The following is a 21,609-nucleotide window of genomic DNA, read 5'->3' as shown; positions in this document are numbered from 1 at the left end:
CTTAATTAAAATCATAAAACATAAAACACCGGTAACGGCGCACTGCACGAATACACTTGACTTGAGCATTCCTAGTGTTCATCCTCTTTCTCTGTCTCTGTTTACCATTCGTTTGCTCAGAGGTTCATGCGCTTGTTCCTTACTGAGCAGCTCTTCTTTCCTCCACCCTAGTGGCCCGCTTCGTCTCTTCTTTCGTCAGCATCTTTTTGCGTTAAAACTGATTAAGTCAGTTTTTGTGTGTCAATTACTTAGTACGTTTTCTTTAATTTTACACTTAAGCTGGCACTTAAGTCTTCAATCTGCCTGAAGAATGATTTAAGATATGAAGAGGTAGAGTGTTGTACCGTGTTAGCCATAGATTGATACTTGCCTGATGAAACAGCCTTCGCTGCCTCGAAAGCTTGCATTTGTAATCCACTTAGTTAGCCAATAAAAGGTGTCATTTCACCCTACTTTCTCCTGTATGAAGAGGTAGAGGAAGAGAAGGCAAATTTGGGAGGGATAAGAACGGCGCCCATACGCATGTGCCGCATGGACGCCCTACTACTGAGAGTTGATTCTACAATAAAATAAAATAAAAATTAAAAGAGGAATAAGCTTGGAGGTCAAATCATCACCCTGAAAGTGGATAGTAGATGTGTACCAAATTTCAGGTCAATAGTTCAAACGGTTTGCGAGCTACAGATGATTTTTAAAATCCCGGACAGACAAACGAACACCCACGGTAGTGTATTATATAAGAAGATACACAGAAGGCGTAATTGAAGGAACACTGAATAAAGCTGAACAAAAAATACATGTATATTAATAATACAGATACCGTAAAATCTTGGTTATAATGTGCACTTACGTATAATGTGCATGCTTATTTAACCCAAAATGTTCAGGTAAAAAAAGAAATTCATATATAATGTGCGCCCTTAACTTTTCAAGGTTTTATTAAAATTATTTTCAAAATGTATTAAAAATTGCAGCTGTAAATGTTGAAAAAAACGTGCCGTTATGCTAAAGGTAGACGTGGTTTGCTTGGACGAATGTTAGTCTCGTTTCCTTGCATGTGCTTGAGTAACGATGAGCAAACGACGGCAAAAATTGCATCAACATCTGGAAAGAGAGTGAAGTGAATGCGCAAAGCAAAATATTTACTGGATGACATTTTGCATATATTTTATTATTCTGAACTGGACTCCGATTTTTGGACCCCCACTTACAATGACAAGAGGTACAAACCAGATTGCGTTGCACTGAGGCTGCCTCCGTTACCACCCCCACATAGCCGCTGCTGCCATAGATGGTGAAGATGCAGAGAGAGTGGCAGTAGATCCTGTAACCGACATTTTATAATGGTTTATGTGTGAAATGATTACTTTGTGTGCTTTTCAGAAATCTGCTCACTGCCCCCCAACTCCGTAGCCAGAGATGGCTGACACTTGGCCACTGCACACAGCAACAGACGCTTTATCTTGATTTATGTGAGAAACTATTACTATGTGTACTTTTTCAGAAAACTTTAGTTTTTGGAAAAATATTCAGCCCTGGGAGAAAAGAGGGAAAAAATCAGCCCTTAAAGAGTTAAAATTATTACTTAAGAAACATGACGGCAACCTATCTACTACTATCAAATCCGTTAATCCAAGTTGAAATTATCAACTATAACGCTGTATAATGTGCATGTGGAGTGAGCAGTTAGCAAACGATGAGCACTGACATCTGAAGTGAGACTGGAGGACTGTAATGCAGTACTATGTGCTTTATACGCATAATGAAATCAAGTACCTACATTTCTACTGTGCATCCATATTGAAAACACCTAATTAAAAGTATATCTTGTGTATAATGTGCACCCCAATTCTAAGTGGAGTAAAATGAGTGAAAATTGCTTTCATTATGCCTGAGATTTTACGGTAATTATTTTATGCTCAAAACAGGAGAGGGTTCTATCATAATAAAGTTGTTTCAGAGAATATTTTACATACAGAAATGCCTTGTCTCTTAATAGTTTAAAGTAAAGTTAATGGATTCTCTGCTATACAAAAAGCAAATCTTCAGTGGTTTTCTAGATATTTAATATTAGCTATCTATATTTACCCGTTAAAGACAGGTAATAACAAAAAGCAGTCTCCTTGGTATCTCTTTGTTTCTCAGCTTCTCTTGCCCTACTTGTACCTGTAGCGTTTCTCCTACAACTCTGCTCGTTGAGTGTCCCAACCTCTCTTTCCTTCAGTGTTCTTCCTCTGCTCTTCCTCGGTATCCTTGTGCCTCAACCTCTCTTACCTGATGCTTCCTCTCTCAAACATGTTCCTGTTAAGCCTTCCTCTCAGACTCTCCTCCTGTGAACGTAGATTCAGTCTTGTGGAACTTGTTTTAACTTCATGTTTCAACAAGATATTAAAAGAGGAATAATGAAAAATGTGAATTATTCATCCCCATGAGGAAAAGAAAAGTAAGCAGAGGTTATGGATTAAAAACTCGAATGTATCTTAAACCCCTACATAGAGTGGAGAAAACGGTGATTGTGTCTCTCTTGACATGTGTTACAATATACCGTTCTCTTCTGCAAAATGTAAATGAGAACCTCTAACATCTCTATTGGCTATATGTAAATATAACACGAAGAACAGATTTTTATTATTACCAATAAATTCCCTGTAGAGAGAATCAGGTATTGTTGATAGAATCCATAACCTCTAGTAAGTGCTGAAATATTCTTGTCAGAAACAAGTGACAAACATGGCTAGGTCTCTAAATTTCAGCTGCAAGACAACAGTGAAATCCTTCACCAAATATGTTTTACTTTCTATGTCCAGACTAAAAAGATTTAGAGCTGTTTGGCTTGAATAAAACAGGGCAGTACATAACTTTAGACCTGTAAATATCAAGGATCTAGACAATTTTAATGTGTTTTTTTTTTTGCCATTTTAGGCCATCTGTAATTCTTGGAGTTACCAACCCATTCTTTGCAAAAACTCTTCAGCACTGGCCTCATATCATTCGAATTGGAGATATGAAGCAAGCAGGTGATCTAAAACTTGCCAAATGGCAAATCCTAATGCAGTTAGTATTTTTGAGGTTATCTTTTCAGATATTCCAATCATAAACATCCCATTAAAACCTTGGTAACAAATCTCAAATATAAAATGTGCAGTAGTTGTTTAAAATTTTCAATATAATGGGTGCTAATAATTATGAAATTTTGTGTAAGTGAAACCTGCTTTGACTGATACTTTATAATTTTATCAGTACCTCCAACTATTCAATTTATAATCCATTTATTCATTTCATGGTGGTCATGAGGGATTGACTGTTGTAGCATTTTTGGTACACTGACATGAATGAGGTAGAACTTGTATGCCTGATATTAGGTTGCTTTTTTTTTTTTTTTTTGGAAAAATGCAAGTTTATCATATTTTTTTAGGATTAAAATAAATTGTTTGAGCTGTATACATGATATTAGCATAGCTGGTTGCATTCTGGTGGCCTGACATGGAGATATAAGCAGCTGTTAAATGAGAAAGCACTGAGCGTTTGAAGCTGTTCTGCCAGCTTTAATGTTTAATGATGATGCAGGAGGATCCTATGCAATGAGTAGTGTGAAGCTGTTTTATTGTAAGGAATATCAATTGCATGTGTTAAAACTAAAAGCTATCCAAAGGCTGGAAAAGATACTTTGTGTGTTTTTTAAGATACTTGTATATAAACTGATAAAATTACTCTCATTAGATTATGGGGTAGTTGCACACGGGAAAAAGTAAGGTGGCCAAGATTGTCAGGTTTGTAAATCTTAAGATAGATAGACAGATACTTTATTAATCCCAAGGGGGAACAGGGAACGAGTCCACATAAAAGAAAGTGGTAGGAGTGATCAGTGGAATAGAGAAAAAGATAGAAAGATAAAGTCATACACGGAGCTGCTGGAAAGGCTGCCACTTGCAGCGGCGCCTGAGTCAATGAAAGGGAAAAAGCAGAATTTGGACATTTCTTTCCTCATAGTTGTCATAACCAATTTGTGAATGAAGAAAAAAAAAAGACAGATATATTAGTAATTTCTAATTTGTTCCTGTGTGGGGCCAGATTTACCTAATGAAGCTACAGTGACTATAATGCTGAACTTCATGCTTTCTTCTGAGAAGCAATTACATTTGATTCATTTCATGGCATTAGGTGCACGCTCATAGAGCATATGTCCAATTCTCAACATATTTTGATGTATGCATTATGTGTTGCAGTATGTATGAAATACTTTATTGTATTGCTGAAAGTTTACAGTGGCCTAATATTGCATTAATGGACCGAACTCCTGTGTGACTTTATTCATGAATTATTGGTTTGATATTGCTGTTTAGATTTTTTTTTTAAATTGATTTTATTGTAATCATTCATTCATGTACTCATAATAAATTTATCTAGAGTTATGGTTGAGTTTTATTCAGATTATCTTTATAGCTGTATACGGTCATTTGTATTTGTGTGTATATATTGTAATAGAATGTTAAGGTCTTTTTTTTAACTTTCATGGTGTACCATCTACAGGGGATATTCCTAAACAAGTAAAAGTGAAGAAGCTGAAGAATCTGAAGACTTTAGATTCTAAGCCTGGTAAGCTTGCTTCTTTTCTGCCAAGTGCAATTTATAATGTGGGTTTCATACTAGCTAATATCTGTTGACATTAAATGTGAAATTCAGAATGCCGTGATGATGAATTTTAATGTATATGTTCATTTAAATGGCTTATTTGTAGAATTTGCTAATTTTTGGACTTGTTTTGCAAAGCATGCCTATCTAAAAGCAGTTATTCCTAGTATTTAAGTAATGGTTGCATATACACTAGCAGTAATTCAGTCTTTCAATCTGTCTTCTCATGGAGTGGATAATACACTCTTCATGATATGGGAAGAGGGGAATATACAGAATACTACTGATATATGTACACACTAGAGCAGGGGTCTCCAACACGTTGCTTGCAAGCTACCGGTAGCTCGCCACCCCTTTCCAAGTAGTTCGCCAAAGGGTTAATGAATCTTACGTAAATTTGAAAACTTGATTAGTCAAATTAGGGGTGGGCGATCTTTCCAAAAAATCATATCATGATCCACAATCTGAATTGCAATCTGTCTTTTCAATGTGGCATCACACCTGTAACTGGGCCTGTGAATAAAGTGACACAGGGACATATGACAAATGAATAAGTCATATCTGTGTATTTGGAATTGCATTGTTTTGTTTTGACAACATTCATGATAGATAGATAGATACTTTATTAATCCCAAGGGGAAATTCACATACTCCAGCAGCAGCACACTGATAAAGAACAATATTAAATTAAAGAGTGATAACAATGAAGGTATAACAGACAATAACTTTGTATAATGTTAACGTTTACCCAGCTGGGTGGAATTGAAGAGTCGCATAGTGTGGGGTCTCCTCAGTCTGTCAGTGTAGCAGGATGGTGACAGCAGTCTGTCGCTGAAGCTGCTCCTCTGTCTGGAGATGATCCTGTTCAGTGGATGCAGTGGATTCTCCATGATTGACAGTTGCCTGCTCAGCGCCCGTCGCTCTGCCCCAGATGTCAAACTGTCCAGCTCCGTGCCTACAATGGAGCCTGCCTTCCTCACCAGTTTGTCCAGGCATGAGGTGTCCCACTTCTTTATGCTGCCTCCCCAGTACACCACTGCGTAGAAGAGGGCGCTCGCCACAACTGTCTGGTAGAACATTTGTGGCATCTTATTGCAGATGTTAAAGGACGCCAGCCTTCTAAGGAAGTATAGTCGGCTCTGACCTCTCTTACACAGATCATCAGTACTGGTAGTCCAGTCCAATTTATCATCCAGCTGCACTCCCAGGTATGTATAGGCCTGTACCCTCTGCACACAGTCGCCTCTGATAATCACAGGGTTTTAATGTTTTAATTCAATGGTGTGAGATACACTAGAAAATGCATACAGACATACAAAATGCACTTGCAGGTGTAAATTTAAATCCACAGCTAAATAATTGTGTTGGAGTAAGTCAGACATGTGTGCTAACACAGAACATTGCAGGATAGATCGACGGTGAAGGTGATATTAGCATAGTTCTGACATGGTGCAGCTGTTAAAAAGTGTTTAAGTGGAACTGGTGATGTTTATATTTGGAGAAATCAGCAATGGAAATTTCAAAAGAAATCAAAAAATTAAAATATTTACATGTCTTAATACATAAGAAACTGATATTGTGATGCTTTAAGCTTGAGGTTTTTTTAATAATATTTTAATGTATTCCACTAAATTCAGTGTCCTTTTATCAAAGTAGATTTTATTAGGTGATAGTTTTCCTATCATTATTCATACCGCGGTCTATTTATAAAGTCTAGGTGTGACTATCAGCCCAGGTAAATTAGCACATGTTAATGACATGTTAACTTTAAAAGTTGTTGGTCCAAGAAATGTTTTCATTATAAACGATTTTAAATAAAAGCAATGCTTGAACACCCATAAGGGAGCAATTTTAAAACGCAGTGATTTTGCTCTTATACTGTTGTAGTCATGAAAATTTGTATGAAAATGTGCTATATAAAGAAATGTTGTTGTCGTTGATGAACATGAAACTGCTTGCTTCTGCACAAACTGTTATCATCAACTGAAATTCTGCTTGTTGCAACAATTAATTCATTTTATGCATTTGTATCTGTTAGTTAGCTGCTAAACTTTCTTCTAGTAGTTTTCATTTGTGACTAAGACCTGCTTGCAACTTTATGTGATACCAGATAATGATGCCATGTACACAGCATGCTTACAAAGCCTTGGAAACCAATCTTGAGTTGTGTACAATCTGTAGAGATCAAGCAAAAAAAAAAAACTTTGGTAAATTTATTTTTTAAGTTTGCAATTGGAGTTCAATTACTTTCAGCTGCAAGAAATATGGCACATTGTCCACTTTAACAGTAAAAGAAGATGAAGAAATTGCAAAATCTGTCTTGTGGTGCCCAAAGTCCTGAAAGTGAGATTCAAATTCACAATGAAGGATGGCAGCCTGAGCGGCATAGGTGTCCAAATCCTCATTTCTTTCTGAACTCAATCCTTAAAACTAGGGAAAAAAAAAAACAAAATTTGATTTTTGCATTTGACTCCGATCATTCTAAAATTTGAAAAATGTAAGAAAATGAATTAATAGCTCTGTGCTAAAAATGAATTTTGAGATCGCTTGGAAAGCTGTTAACTACCCTGCTCTTGGTGATGAAGCGTCTGGAGGACACACACATTACCTGAAGGTATGGCTGGGATGCTGCTGGCAGTGCCTGAACCTTACTCCTTGTCTCGCAAGACACAGAGGTTGTAGTACAGGAATAAACCATTTTGCTCTATCTGCTGCTAGAAAACTGTCCCGATGAGTGCAAAGACCTGGAGTCCCACCCAAAGGCGTCACTGCCATCCAGAAGATAAAATGTCATGTGTAAACGCACATTCTTTAAAAACGCAAACGTAAGGCAAGCAAGCAGCTAAAACGTACACACTTAAGTGCTGCGGGCTGTCCCTCTTTGTATTGTGAAAGTGCTTGGGGTTTACTTAACTGTTTTTGGATGACTATGTATGACAGCTTATTGCACTTACGCCAGCCAACTGTAGCACATCTTGTTAATACCTGATGAGGACCAGAATATATTTACCAGAATCCCATGGCCCATAGATTGTCCACATCCTCAATAGGGAGGGGTATTTGTAGTGATAGGAATTCATTTGAAATTTGAATGTCTATAACTGTGTTCTGCTTTTTGTTGTATATTTCTAGGTGTATATTCTGCCTATAAGCCATTCCTAAATAAAGATGAAGAGATTATTAAACAATTACAGAAGGTAGGATTTGCTTTTGTATTTTGTTTTAGGAAAATTATTCTTGCCTTAATCTGGTAATGTTCTTTAATATTTAGGTTTTGGTGTGTGTTAAGACTATATGGCTAGCTCAAAGAACTTTTGAATTTCTTTAGCCAGGATTAGGATTTAGCATCTGCTTTTATGAAGACATTTTTTCCTCTAAAGTTTGTATTGTGATGTTCACTATTATGATATTACATTTTGTGCCAAAGCTAGCGTCACACTAGATTTTCTCTTCAGTCATAGCCTTCATTTACATAATCGCGCATTCAAACAGTTGCATCATGCACCTGTTACTATCAGTTGTATGATGTGGCACCCTGTAAATCTGGACATTGTGCTCTTAACAGTCCCAACAAATAACTGCAACTAGTTACGGTAAAGTCAAACTGGTCTGGGACATCCTTATCTTAACTCTTTCAGGGCTGATGTCGACTTTTGTCAAAAGGAGGAGTTGACGATGGTAATCAACTGTAAACGGTGACAACCAAGTGTTATGTCTTAGTTGGACTCTCGTTGACTGAAGGAATGTTAGATTCATTGATTTGATCGCGATTTCCTGCACTGACATGAGTAGCAAGGCGCAAACAACAGCAAAAATGGGACTGACGTCTGGCGAGAGATCAAAGCGAATGCGTAAAGCAAAATACTCCATTGACGACATTTTGCCTATTATCTCTGAACTGGACTATGACTTGTCGGACTTCGATTTTGATACAGATGATCGAAAACCAATATGAGGTTCCAGCTTCAGCTGATTGGTCCCCAGCTAATCGTTGTACTGACAATGTTCACCAGGGAGGACTGCCACTTAACAATGATAAGAGATAGAAACCAGATTGTAATGCACTGCGACCGTGACCGCTGCTGCTTTCCCAGCCACGTGAAGACAGCCTGGCAGCAAGCCTGCCGCACATTCTTGACAAACTGGCAGCCACAGCATGCAGCAACAGACATTTTACATAGATTTCTGTGTAAAACCATTGCTTTTCAGAAACTGTTTTTTGTAAAAAATATTCAGCCCTCAAAGAGTTAATAGAAAGTCGTAGAAGTGGGCTTATGTCAGTGAGAGTTAACAACCAGTACAGTGAAAATCAATGAAGAACAGTGGCAGCTGCAAGGAAAGAAGAAAAGCGTGTGTTTTGGGCTGTGCAATCTGAGGAGATGTTCACAAAGATGTGTGTTCGATGTTTCATGTTTGTTGTACTGACTACAGTGAAGACAGTGACAATGTTCATGTTCTACTTGTTAGTTCACTTTAATGTGGTGCTCCTCTTAGTCTAAAGTGTGAGAGTTGAATAAGAAAAAAAACGAAACATCCTTGCTGTACTTTCGCAGAGCAATAGGATATTTGGAACCGTAGTGAAACGTTTTGAGAGATGACAGGACCAGACTGTACATCAGCACACCATCTTGTTTTATGAAAATTAACAGGATGTTCACACAAATTACTTCAAATTCACGTCGTAGACCATGTACAAGATTTCAGACCGTTGCAATCTAGGATGGAGGGACACTGTGAAAAGGGTTTTTACATTAGAAATGTCAGACCAAAGTGTACATTTAAATTCCAATTCATTTTTTAAGGGTTTACAACAGAAGCGGCCCTCTGCAGCACAGAATGCCATCCTTCGACGGTACTTCTTAGAGCTCACTCAAAGCTTTATAATTCCTCTGGTGAGTACACTTAACTCTTGGCTGGATCTCTTAAGGTAATTTATTCCAGATCATTTTCTTTATACTTTAAATTTAAACAAAGGTGTTCATCTTTATGTCATTCTTGTAAACTGCTGTTAATATGGAAATAGATTATGGTGCTGTAAACAACAGTTGTACAAATTGTATGCCATTAATGGTTCACTAGAAAGCTGACTGTTCTTGTAATTGCTAGAATTTGTACTAGAGTATTAGAGCTCTTTCTTAAGCTTATATATCATTTATGATTTGTTTCAGGAAAGGTATGTAGCCAGTTTGATGCCTCTTCAGAAAAGTATCTCCCCTTGGAAGGTAAGAAGATTATAGACAGTGGAGATTAAGCCACATTTTAAGTCCATGAAATCATTCAGTATTACAACCTGAGTCTACAGTTCATTTTACTTTCTCTTTTATTATATAATATTTGCTTGGCCATTGAATGTTTTGTTTAACCTGTATTATATTATAAATATGTACTCCATGCTGTGCTTGTAAATGGGTATTTCATTACATCAAAAAAAAGATGCAGAAAGAAAAGGGAGACAGAGTTGCCTTATGAGGTCGGTGCTACGGAGTAACATCAGTATTTAGTGTTAGGTGTGTTTCTTTGGGATGATGTTAAAAAATGACTGTCAGACATGAAAAACAAATAATTCCCCACTGTTTTATTTATTTTTTTAGTAAACACTACACAACACCCATGTTGTTAAATTATAGGTGTGCATTTTATTTCTGTTTTATCAAGAACAGATCATGAGCAGGTACTGTAACGAAATTTGTAAAGTTAATTTGCTCACAGTGCAATGATGTTGTATCTGGTATTACAGTGTAGAATGCTGTAAGTATGAGGATGCTTGCCTGCTAACCAAACACCTCTGGCACATTTGAAGATAAGAGTCCAGGTCAAAACATGAGGAGACCCCACCATTGGAAGTGACATTGGTGCTTGAGAGACGCATCTTTGATGTTGGATCCAACTCAGATATATTTTTAATAAACAAAAGTGAAAAGGTTGTGCCTAGTGTACATTTTTCAGTTGATTGTATTGATGCTGCTCATGTGTCATCTATTCAGTACTGAATATTTGGTGAGATGGGATGCTGGTTTAATAATAGAGTGATGTTCACAAACATTTCTAAATTAAGAGATCATTTGCACTGGTGGCAGATTCTTAGTGTACCCTACAGTGTTTGAAGAACGGCAGACCATGCTGGCTGGAATCTTTCCAGAGTCTGAGTATTTACTACCCAATAATAAAACTGGAAATTAACAGTGAGTTTATCACTGCATTCACCATCAGTACAAGCTAGTACCTTGTAAACTTGGGATAAAAGGCCGACTGGGAAAATTTGAAGTGCTATATAGAATGTACACATAAACAGATTCAAGTCCAAGCTTAAGACCTCTTTAATCCGATAATGAAAGCAGCTCGTTTCATCTCCATCTTTGTCAGTGATGTTGATCTAATAGCTCCTCTGTGGGAGAATTTTCACACCATGTCATTTGAAGTGAGAAAGCTGTGAACCAGTTCTATTTGCTTTTTCTTGAACACGGGCTTTTACAGTTAGCAAGTATGACACTTGGATGGTTACTACATCTGTGCGGTGATGATGAAAAATAAACTTGAAGGCTTTTAGATTAACCACACATTAAGATTAGAATACTCATATTAAAAATATGTACATATTCAAATGTAGCTTAAGTATTCTGGATGCTACATAAACTGTTTGTATGCGTGATTACATTTTTTTTTTTTTTTTTTTTTTTTCATGGCATGTCTGAAAAGCATGAAGAGCTTGTGATTCCTGCACAGTTGCTTAAAAGCAGCAAGTGAAAACTGTACAATTCAGACAATTGTGACACTTGAGCCATTTATAAAAACAGGATCCTCTGCACCCACTAAGTGCCATTTTCAAAGAGCATGACGAATGAGGCACAGTTCCCACTGCCTCTTTGTACATGTAATGCACATAGAAACCCAGATAAAATGACTTGCCATTGCTCAAACATGTTAAAAGCAGAAATTAATCACTTTTTCCTCTTCACAGCCAATCTGTGAATGAAGGAGGTGGGAAGTGTGAGAGCTGACTTGGTACTTAGCAGGATGGGACACCACTTGAGTTGCTGCAAGCAGGAAAAGACAGTCATAGAATACCTTATGGGACTAAACAAAACCCAGCTTCTGTTTTTTTCTACGTTTTCCTTCTTTACATTTACAACAAAGACATTTAGAGGAGTTTTGTTTAATTCTACTTTGGTTTAGGAATTGCTTGTCAAGCCAGCAGTCACCTAAGGTGCAGACAGCCTGTAAACTTGCATGTCAACTCGGATAACTAAAATGAGAGTTGTTGACATTTAAAAACTTTTTAAATTGTTACTTTGAATATGTTATAATGCAAAGAAATGAAAAAGATGGTACTTATTTTCCTTTATCTTTACTAAGAAAGAAATCCAGCTTTTGCTTGCTGTGAAGGATATTTAACAGTTCCAGCATAAAGCAGTGAGTCAAAGATCTTCGATTGAGTGAACCAGAATGAAATCCAGCACAGAAATACACTTTTTAAGGTGGAGAAATATTTAAAAATCTATTCTTAGCACATCTATAGATCTAAGAACAGAGCAGTGGGCTAGAAAAATCTATCCCAAAATGCATTGTGAAGGGTTGTGTTTAAGGTAATGTGCCTGTCTGTACTTTTTCATATACACTCAAATTTATATTCGAATAGTGGGATTTGACCTGATCGCCTTAGTAAACAAAGGAAAACAACTTATTGATATAAGAAGAAAAACAGAATAGACGATGCTAGGCAGGCAGGGGTTTCAGAAACTGGATGAGTTGATTAGGATCCTACCCAGAGTCACTTTTCAGTCCCAATGTACTACTCTCCCATCTTTCCCATCCACAGCCCAGTAAGCACTGTATAGACCCCCTGTTATTTACAGAGGATTCAGGAAGTGTTCAGACTCCTTGCCATTTTTCACATTTTTGCTGTTTTGCAGCCTTGTGTTGAAATCATTTAAATTAATTTTACCCTCATCAAATAACACTCAATACCCCAGAATGACAAAGTGAAACTTTTTTTTACAATTGTTTGCAAACATACTAAAAATAAGTAACAAATGTAATCAAACCCTTGCCTGTAGGACTTGAAATCTGGATCAGGTGCATACCATTCTATCGATCATCACTGAGACGTTTCTGCACCTTGTTTGGAGTTCACCTGTGGTCAATTGAATTGATTTTTATGCTAAATAAAGTGATTCCCCGGGTCTAGAACATAAAAAGTCAGACTGAGGAGGCAGTGAAAAACAATTGTGAAGGACAGGACATAAAATCAATCACGGTATTAAGTGAGAACTACTGAAAATGCAGTTAACTTATAAAGAAGGCAATGCCAAAGTAATTATAAACCATGAACCGCAATCATTCAACAAGCTGGACCCATAATATGGAGCATCCAGGGAAGAACATAGCAGGCCAATCATCTACAAGCCTTAAAAGTACAACTGGCCATTATTGTATGTTGGATACATTTGGAAACATAAAAAAACAAAACCGTGTGTCAATTGTCAAACACAGTCATTTTTTGAACCATTTTTTGTTTTTCTTCGCTACAGTATATTCCACTGGGTACTATTAGTGGCTGGGACACAGAGTTCCTGACAGTCTCCATTTTTATATACTGGGGCACTATATTATTGTCTTTTTTTTTCAAATGGACAGCTGAATGTACTAAATATTTTACTGTTACGATCAATGAGTTTTTTGATTCATGTCGTATGCATGACCTCTGATCTTTCCCAGACATGGTCCCATGATTTTGTGTTAGAATTTCCTGTTTGTGATAACATGGCTCCATGTATTTATTCCTTTTATCTGATTTTAATAGACCTACAGTAGATCAACATTGGATGATAACCTGGGAGGTTGGCTTAATTGAAATGACTGCAAATGATACAAGTATTGAAGTGACATCCAGTAGTCTTTCAGTTAAAATTCACTTTCCTATTTTTCTTTTTTTTTTTTTTTTTGTTTAATATATAAAGAATCCTCCTCAATTAAAACCATTCAGTCAAGAGGAATTCATGAAAACCCTTGAAAAGACAGGTCCACAGTTAACCTCTCGACTAAAAGGTGACTGGATTGGACTTTACAGGTATGTAGGGCTGAATTAGATTATAATGTTCTGAATTTGTTTTTGATAGCTTACTGGAATTATTCCTCTTAAGCCAACATTTCCCTTCAGAGAGGAGTATTTTATTTAAATACGTTACTAAAAACCTCCATGTAATTAATGTAACAGTGTTGTTTTATGTTGATTTAATAAAGTGAGTTGTGCATAAAACTTTGTTTCCTAAAGATTTTAGCTTTTTCACTGCATTTTAATGTTTAATAGGATAATTGCAAATGTATTTAGTAAAGTCCTGAAAAATGATGAGAAATACAGTTTACTTAAAGGAAAATCCTTGATCAGTTGTAATTTATTTTCTCTGAAAGGTACTTTCTTAAGTCTCCAAATTTTGATGGCTGGTTTCGAAGACGAAGAAAGGAAATGACTCAGAAATTGGAAGCCTTGCACTTAGAAGCCCTTTGTGATGAGGTAAATTTTGCATTCCGAACTTGGATACATTGTACACCAGTTCAAATTTATGAATATAACAAAGTTTATTTCTATGCTAGTTAGTAATTACCTTTGAACTGAAATGTAAACATTTAAATTGTAAGCAATTTAACTTTGACAGGGTGCAGTACAATTTAGAAAAACGGGAGATGCATTCTGTTGATAATAAACGTTGTGTTAGAATAATACTCATACCAATATTATCAGTTAAAGTTGGAGTTTTTCCAATGCCACATGTTATGTATAACAGTTCTGTTCCAAGCTTAAATTTTATAAACAGTGTAATTTTGCAGGATTTGCAACTACGGATTCAAAATCACACTGAAGTGGAAACTGTGGACCTTGTACTGAAGTTGAAAGACAAACTGGTATGTGACTTTTCGGTTTCTTCCATTGATGAAATATTTTGTCTTCTTGGCTAATTAAATTGACTTAAGAATTTTTTCCATCTTAAATTTGAGGCGCTGAATTTGCTTGATTTTTTTTTTTAAACATTCTCATATACAAAGTATAGGGAAAGTATTGGAATCGTCCAAAAATTAGATTTCAAGATTTTGATAATCTCGACTTTTTAGACATCCCTGAGTCCGAACATACTATTTTTGGAATTATGTCTGTGTGTGTGTGTACTGTATATGTATGTAAACATAACGAGTACGCTTTCACTTAGGACAACCCAATTTTGCATACAAGTATTCGGCACAAAACATAGATTTCTATCAACTTTTGAGTTATTTCAGCTAACTGGAAGTGGTAATTTTTATCTGAAACGTTTCCCTCAAAATATTACAAATCTGAAAATTTGACATCATATTATGGTAAAGCACCACATTCTAAGCATTTTTTCAAAACAAGGCCTGGTTTTCGAGGTAACTGCAATTTCTGTTTGACGTTCAAATGGTCATACATACATATTTGAGAATGTTTTTGCTTTACGTAAATTTAATTTTGTGTACAAGTATTATATTACACACATTACAGCAGTAGCTCAGTCGGTAGAGCGGGTTGTCCAGCGATCGGAGGGTCGCAGGTTCGATCCTGGCTCCCGGCATGAGAATGCAGCTGTTGTGTCCTTGGGCAAGACACTTAACCTACCTTGCCTGCTGGTGGTGGTCGGAAGGATTGGTGGTGCCAGTGTTCGGCAGCCTCACTTCTGTCAGTGTGCCCCAGGGCAGCTGTGGCTACAAAGTAGCTTATCATCACCAGCGTATGAATGTATGGGTGAATGACTGTTGTGTTGTAAAGCGCCTAGGGGGGTTCTTGGACTCTAGTTAGGCGCTATATCAAATACAGGCCATTTACCATTTACATTACTAAAGTCTCTTACAACTTTTGATGCTTACTGAATGTGGTAATTTACTTGAATTGTTTACCAAAATAAAATTATCATGGCAAATTGCTTATTCATGCAGCTGCAGAGTCCGATTTATTCAACTTTACTTTTATAATAATTGTTCAATATATTATTCATTTGATTTGTTGTTGATGGTTCTTTAATGTGCATAATATAAAAATCATTGTCTTGCGGTGTACTCCTCAGATATCCATCCCGAGAAAGTCTAGGGGAGAGCTGTCCCGATTGTTTTGTGCATCATTCATCTTTGATCACTTGAGACATAATTGGAACAGTTTTGTTGGTAGGAATTTAGAAGGCATTTGCACATGTGAGACAGACAGTCAAAAGTTATGCTTCATCTTCTGTTAAAGGGATTATAGTTCACACAGTGATTTGCTATGTAAAATTACTAGCCGAAGTATCTGTCACTGCTGGTATAAACAAAAGGGGAAAAACACAACCCATAATGAGACGAAAAGATGTACTCTGATAAAAGCTGTAATCCAGAGAGACAATAAAACAGTTATCCGTATTAGTTGAGAAGAAAATGCTGTATGTACTTATTTGTGTGTGCTAATAATGATATTCTCCATTAGCTGAAGCACACTCCTGCTGCCTGATGGGAATTGTTGCCCCTGCATTGGTGCTGATTTTTGAGTTGCCTTATTATAACCCTCTCTTCCCAATATGACATATATAGCCCATATTATTTAAATTGGGTCATTGGAAAGACACGTGCAGAATTTTGTGAAAATCACTTCAGCTCTTTTTGCGTGATAATTGAACCAACAAACAGCCAATCCGAACAACATGCAATTTTATTTATACAGATTATAACTTCCACCATTTTTTCAATTCAGCTCTTTTTTGCATGATAATTGAACCAACAAACAGACATCCAAATGACATGCAGTTTTTTTTATATCGATAAGTTCCACCATGCTTTGTTTATAAATATCTTTCAGTAATGCTTTTGATCTCTTCTGTCAAGCTACAGTAAATTCTGCTGTTTGCCGGTTATTTGTTGGTCATTTTAAATGGCTTTTCTCTTTGCAGATGCAAGCAGAGAGAGAGAGGCTCCCTGTGAAGGCCGATACCCTCTCTAGGCTACGCACACACATAGAGACTGTTATTGGAACCTTGCCAGAGGACTTGCAAGGTATCCTACTGAAACCTGGTACCCCCCAGGAGGCTACATCATAGCTGCTACAGGGAAGAACGGGATGCCATGCCATTTCTACTAACTGAGGAGCAAAAAGGAATGGGAAGTGACTGAACTGGTTAAATAAAGCATTAGGCAAGAGCGCAAATGACAGGCATGAGGAGTAATGGGTAGTGATAAACTTTGTGACTGTGGTTTTAAAATAAGTGCACTTGATTAGCTGATTTGAACATGCAAATAATTGCCATTGCACTTATTAAAAGTACATACTGTGCCTGCGATTAACTGGCAAGTGCATATATAGTTCATATTCTAAATTAATATTCAGTGAGGCAGTTTAACAGAACATAGATGAAGGCAGTTCTTTTGAGTTATGCAAAACTACATCTGTTGACATATTTAACGTACTCGACTGGGAGGAGTAACGCATTAAAGAACAGCACGTTGCATAGGAAATGGAAACTCACTTGAATATAATCGGCACATAATGCACAATACCGCAGATGCTGCTGCTTAGAAGTCCAGCTCCATTATAACTCGCTTTCAGGCCTCATTATTCATTTCCACTCAGAAGTCTGACTGTTTTCTCTTTCATTTATTTAATGTTTCTTAGTAATCAATGGTTTTTTTTTCGTTTTTTTTTTCTTGTTTCCTAATGTTTCCAGCGCACTTAATGTTATATCCAAAAGCACAATTATGTTTTTTTGTCTTTATTTCTACTCACAAATAGATACAAAGTTTTAAGGTTGGTATCGATTTCAACTTGAAGTTGTGAGAAAAATGACTATTTTTACTACAGTATACTTACAATCTCTTCATTAAGGTGTGTTGTGAGCTGGCATTTTACACTACCATAGTTTTACATTATTTTAAAGAAACTGGGATTTCTTGAATGAAGCGCAAAACACATTTTTCCAAACAGTATTTGATATGAATAGTTTGTATTTTTTTTTCTGGTATTTTAGTATGGCTGCACTAACTTTAGTACATTTTTTTTTCCCCAAGCTTTAATTAATAAAAAAAAAAATATATCAAGGGACTACTTTTTAATTAGAGCCATAGATATTTAAAGATCTGTACACTCAACTCTGGTAGCTACAGTAAACTTCAGGATGAGTTTCAGTTTTGTTTGGTTGATTAATTTAATATCTGAACACGGCCACTGCCCCATCAACACCCTGGTAACCTCTTATTCAATCAACTGAAATTCTGATTGTCGGTGTGCTGGATTTGCTCCCCCAAATGTCGTACATCTTGACTATCAAACTTAAAATACAGAAATTATAATGAAATCTAGTAAAAAAGCAAGTAAGATTATCATGAACATCCAATGGATTGCACTTAAAATGTTTAAAAGAAATTGATATGTTCAGAAATTGTTGTGCATAGCTGCATTATTGCGTGATCTCTAATAATACAAGATTATTAGTTTTATATACTTGTGTATCCCTGTAAACTTTGACACATTCTACAGAATACTAAACGTTTTTTCTGATATAGTGAATGTTGCTGCTACTTAACTCCCCATGCCTTGCTTGCCTGCCCCTATTTTCATTACTTATCAGGCAAACTGAATTTGATTTTCAGACAAATACAAAAAAACACTTGTATTTTGAATATATAATATAATATATAATCTATATATATTATATTATATAATAGGAACAGTTAAAGAAACAGAGTGTCATTTTTTAAACAAAGCTTTTTGTTTTAAGTCATTTTGACTCTTTTTGTATCATTTTATTTATTTGCAGAATATGAAGACCAGCCATTGTCCTAAAATTAACTACACCTCTTTTCTTTTCGTAGCACATATTCTTGGCTTGTTTTGTCAAACAGATTATAACTTCATAAATTAATTTTTTTTTGGTTCTGTGACCGTCTGCCTATGGTTTAGCATTCCTTTAATTTTATAAGATGGAATGCGATCGCCGTTTTGATTTTTATTTTTTTTCTTCCTCACTTGCTGTGTGTTCTCTTATTTCCCTTGTTTGTACTTTGGTCAGCGTTTTCAGGATAAAATGTAAACTGACGGGAGTTACATGTTTTATGCACGTTTTTGGTTGAAGTGAGTATTGTACTGTACCTGTAGTTCCTTCAAATGAGATTTCTCATTACATACACTAGTGAATCATTACATTTAGAAAAGATGCCTAATTTGTTAAAATAATAACGGATTTGGAGGTCTGTTGAGAAAGATGAGGGAGGTTACCCGTTACATCAGTCATTTCCAAAGATTTCAATATTATAATGTTGTCTTGACTTTCTCTTAAATCTGGAAAAAAAAAAATAATCATGGAAGCCGGAGTTTGTGTTCCTCAACCCAACTCCAAATACATGGAGAATGAAATGTGGCAAAGACCGACTTGCACGTTGGGAACTATCCCTAAATTTCATTATGGCTTTGCTGACCAGAAAGTATAAAGTTATTCCAGAGAGAAATTAGTAGGGCAGTACAACAAATTCTGCTTTTGTAATATTTTAAATATTTTTTGTGTATTTTAAAGTGTTTATATTTTATATAAAATCTTATTCTCTTACAGCATCATTTTCTTATTAAACTGAAACATACTTTATAAACTGAAGTATATATTTTAATATTTAAAATCTCCATGTAATATATATTTTTTACTAAAGTAACAAAATTACACAAAGTCATTGAAAACGTTCATGTAGCAGTGGTGCTGAGTCACATTCTCTTTCTTTTGTACTGAAATCATAATAAATCCTTTTTTGTAAGAGTTGTCTCATCAGGCTTGGTTTTCTGCTGTAACTTGTATACAAATCTGTATTTTTGTAACAAACAATAAACTTGTCACCAGAAGAAAGAAAAATGTGTAATTTTTGAAAGGTTTGTTATCTAAAATATGCTTTTGAAATAATGATTTGCATATTTTTTTATATACAGTAATTAATGGCAAAACAAAAAGGAGAAATTGTGGTAATGTAAGTTCTGGTCTGGTACAACATGTTGCTGCACCCACAACATGGCAAAACAGCTGAAGATCCTGGTTAGCAACCCTCTGGGCAGACACGCGGTTTACTCCCACTCTCCAGAAATGTTACAGCCAGGTGTTATGTGGGTGTCCCCTTGGCCTGGTCCAACTGCTGGGGCCCAAAACAATTCAGAACCTCTGAGCTGGATCACCCTTGGGGGAATGGTGCCCCATGGCCGTAGTGGTGTAACTGACGCTCCCTCACAATGCGGGTAATGTGACTGATTTGGGACTCCATGAGCAACACAAAGTCAAACCAGCGGTACCCAAGGATTCTTGAAGAGACACAGTACCAAAGGAGTCCAGTCTTCGTCTCCGATCTCACTGGATAGTGTCCACGTCTCGCAACCATATAGCAAGACTGGAAGCACCAGGACTCTAAAGACTTGGGACCTTCGTCCTTTTGCATAGATAATTGAGAGCGCCACCCATCCCTTTCCAGCGACTTCATGATCCCCCCCATGCTCTCCCAATCTGTCTACTGACATCATAGGAAGAGTCACCAGAGACATGATGCGAGTTCAGATTATTTTTTCTTTCTGTTAATATACTGTTAGTTTAATTATTGTTAGTGTGACTCCTTTTAGCTTGTGCCAGTACAAGCTCAGCACTTGAAAATGTGTGACGGTGTAATGACATGATTGAAAGTCAAGCGGTGAGGGTATTCAGCAGGCACCAGCTGGGAGAAGCCAGTTGTGGTGACGTGATGAAGGGCAGTTTCCCTGGAAGCTGCAGCAGTCATTAGAAGGGCAATTCAGATCTGCATGGTGGATTGGGATGCGGCCAGCAGGTTGTGTCACCGGAGAAACATGAAACACTGGCATACGTCGAAGAGCAATGCTCCCTGGAAGCTGTGGGCAGTCGCAGTTTGGATCTGTGTGGTGGGCTGTGTTGTTGCAGAATCCTATAGTCCTGATAAGGACCATAATTCTCCTTTGGAATTTTAACTTGTTTGGCTTGATTATTTATTGAACATGCCAGAGATGTGGCAAATTGGTTAATTTTTTTTAACTGAAATTTACAGTGGGCACCATGCAGTCCAGATGGTAGTGTTCTCCTAGCATCTACCAAACCCAGATTTATCCATCACACTGCCAGATGTGATTCAGCCCTCCCAAGAACACGTTTCCACTAATCCAGAGCCCAATGGCGGCCTGCTTTACACCACTCCAGCCAATGCTTGTCATGCACATACTGATCTAAGACTTGTGTGCAGCTGCTCAGCCATAGAAGCTCACAACCTACAGTGCTGATGTTGCTTCCTGAGGCAGCTGGAAACTATTGTGTGTGTGCTGCGGCAGAGGATAGGTCATTTTTATGGACTTCAGTACTTGGTGGTCCCGGTTTATGAGTTTGCATGATCTTCCACTTTGTTGACTGAGCTGCTGTTGATTCTCGACGCTTCCTATTTACAATAATAGGTTAACCAGAGCAGAAATTTCACATCCTGACTTGTGGCAAAGGTGAAATACCGTGACAGTGCCACCTTTAAAATCATGCTTGTCAACAGAGATTGCATGGCCATCTGATTTATTTTATGCATTTGTTAACAATGAACTACCTAAAATCAGTAATTTGGAGGGATATCCATATATTTTTGGTCATAAAGTGTACATATTTTACATTTTTTAAAAAATAATTAGCATTATTATCATAGACCATACTTTATTTCCAGTTGCTGTTATTTTTTCCTCCGTTTCTTACCGGGAAAAGCAAGGAGGACCAACTGCTGGGTATCGACTGATTAGGTCTTAACGGAAGGAACGGTCATTGGGTCAACTCTGGGGCTGGGGACCCCTTAGCCATCCTTTCGTGCACGACCCATCGTTCAACGTGTCCTTCGAAGCTAACAGCTGTTACAGCATCCCGCTCCCAGCTTCTGCCTTAGGTGTCCAACTCTGGTGCGCAGGCGCATTTCTGTTTCCTCCCCATGCAGGATTTTGCCCGCGCT

General features: G+C 36.9%; 1 protein-coding gene across 2 annotated transcripts in view; it reads left to right on the top strand.

Annotated features, from left to right (window-relative positions):
* dennd6aa (DENN/MADD domain containing 6Aa) overlaps window positions 1-19,486 on the top strand; it is a 46,787-nt gene extending 27,301 nt beyond the window's left edge. The window contains exons 12-20 of one of the 2 annotated variants that reach the window (XM_039770743.1): window positions 2,923-3,017; window positions 4,531-4,596; window positions 7,765-7,829; window positions 9,435-9,524; window positions 9,801-9,854; window positions 13,590-13,699; window positions 14,041-14,143; window positions 14,458-14,532; window positions 16,557-19,486. In XM_039770743.1, the coding sequence (XP_039626677.1) occupies window positions 2,923-3,017; window positions 4,531-4,596; window positions 7,765-7,829; window positions 9,435-9,524; window positions 9,801-9,854; window positions 13,590-13,699; window positions 14,041-14,143; window positions 14,458-14,532; window positions 16,557-16,703 (805 nt within the window). In that variant the 3' untranslated portion in view covers window positions 16,704-19,486. Of the gene's footprint in view, window positions 1-2,922; window positions 3,018-4,530; window positions 4,597-7,764; window positions 7,830-9,434; window positions 9,525-9,800; window positions 9,855-10,369; window positions 12,597-13,589; window positions 13,700-14,040; window positions 14,144-14,457; window positions 14,533-16,556 lie in introns of those variants that run through there. The other variant, XM_039770744.1, reaches the window with a different exon arrangement.
* The last annotated feature ends 2,123 nt before the right edge of the window (window positions 19,487-21,609 follow it).

The sequence above is a fragment of the Polypterus senegalus genome, chromosome 12 (genome assembly GCF_016835505.1).
Source record: "Polypterus senegalus isolate Bchr_013 chromosome 12, ASM1683550v1, whole genome shotgun sequence".
In the NCBI taxonomy this organism is placed as follows: Eukaryota; Metazoa; Chordata; class Cladistia; order Polypteriformes; family Polypteridae; genus Polypterus; species Polypterus senegalus.
Note: the sequence above shows the minus strand (reverse complement) of the source record. Positions and strands in the feature narration are given on the sequence as shown.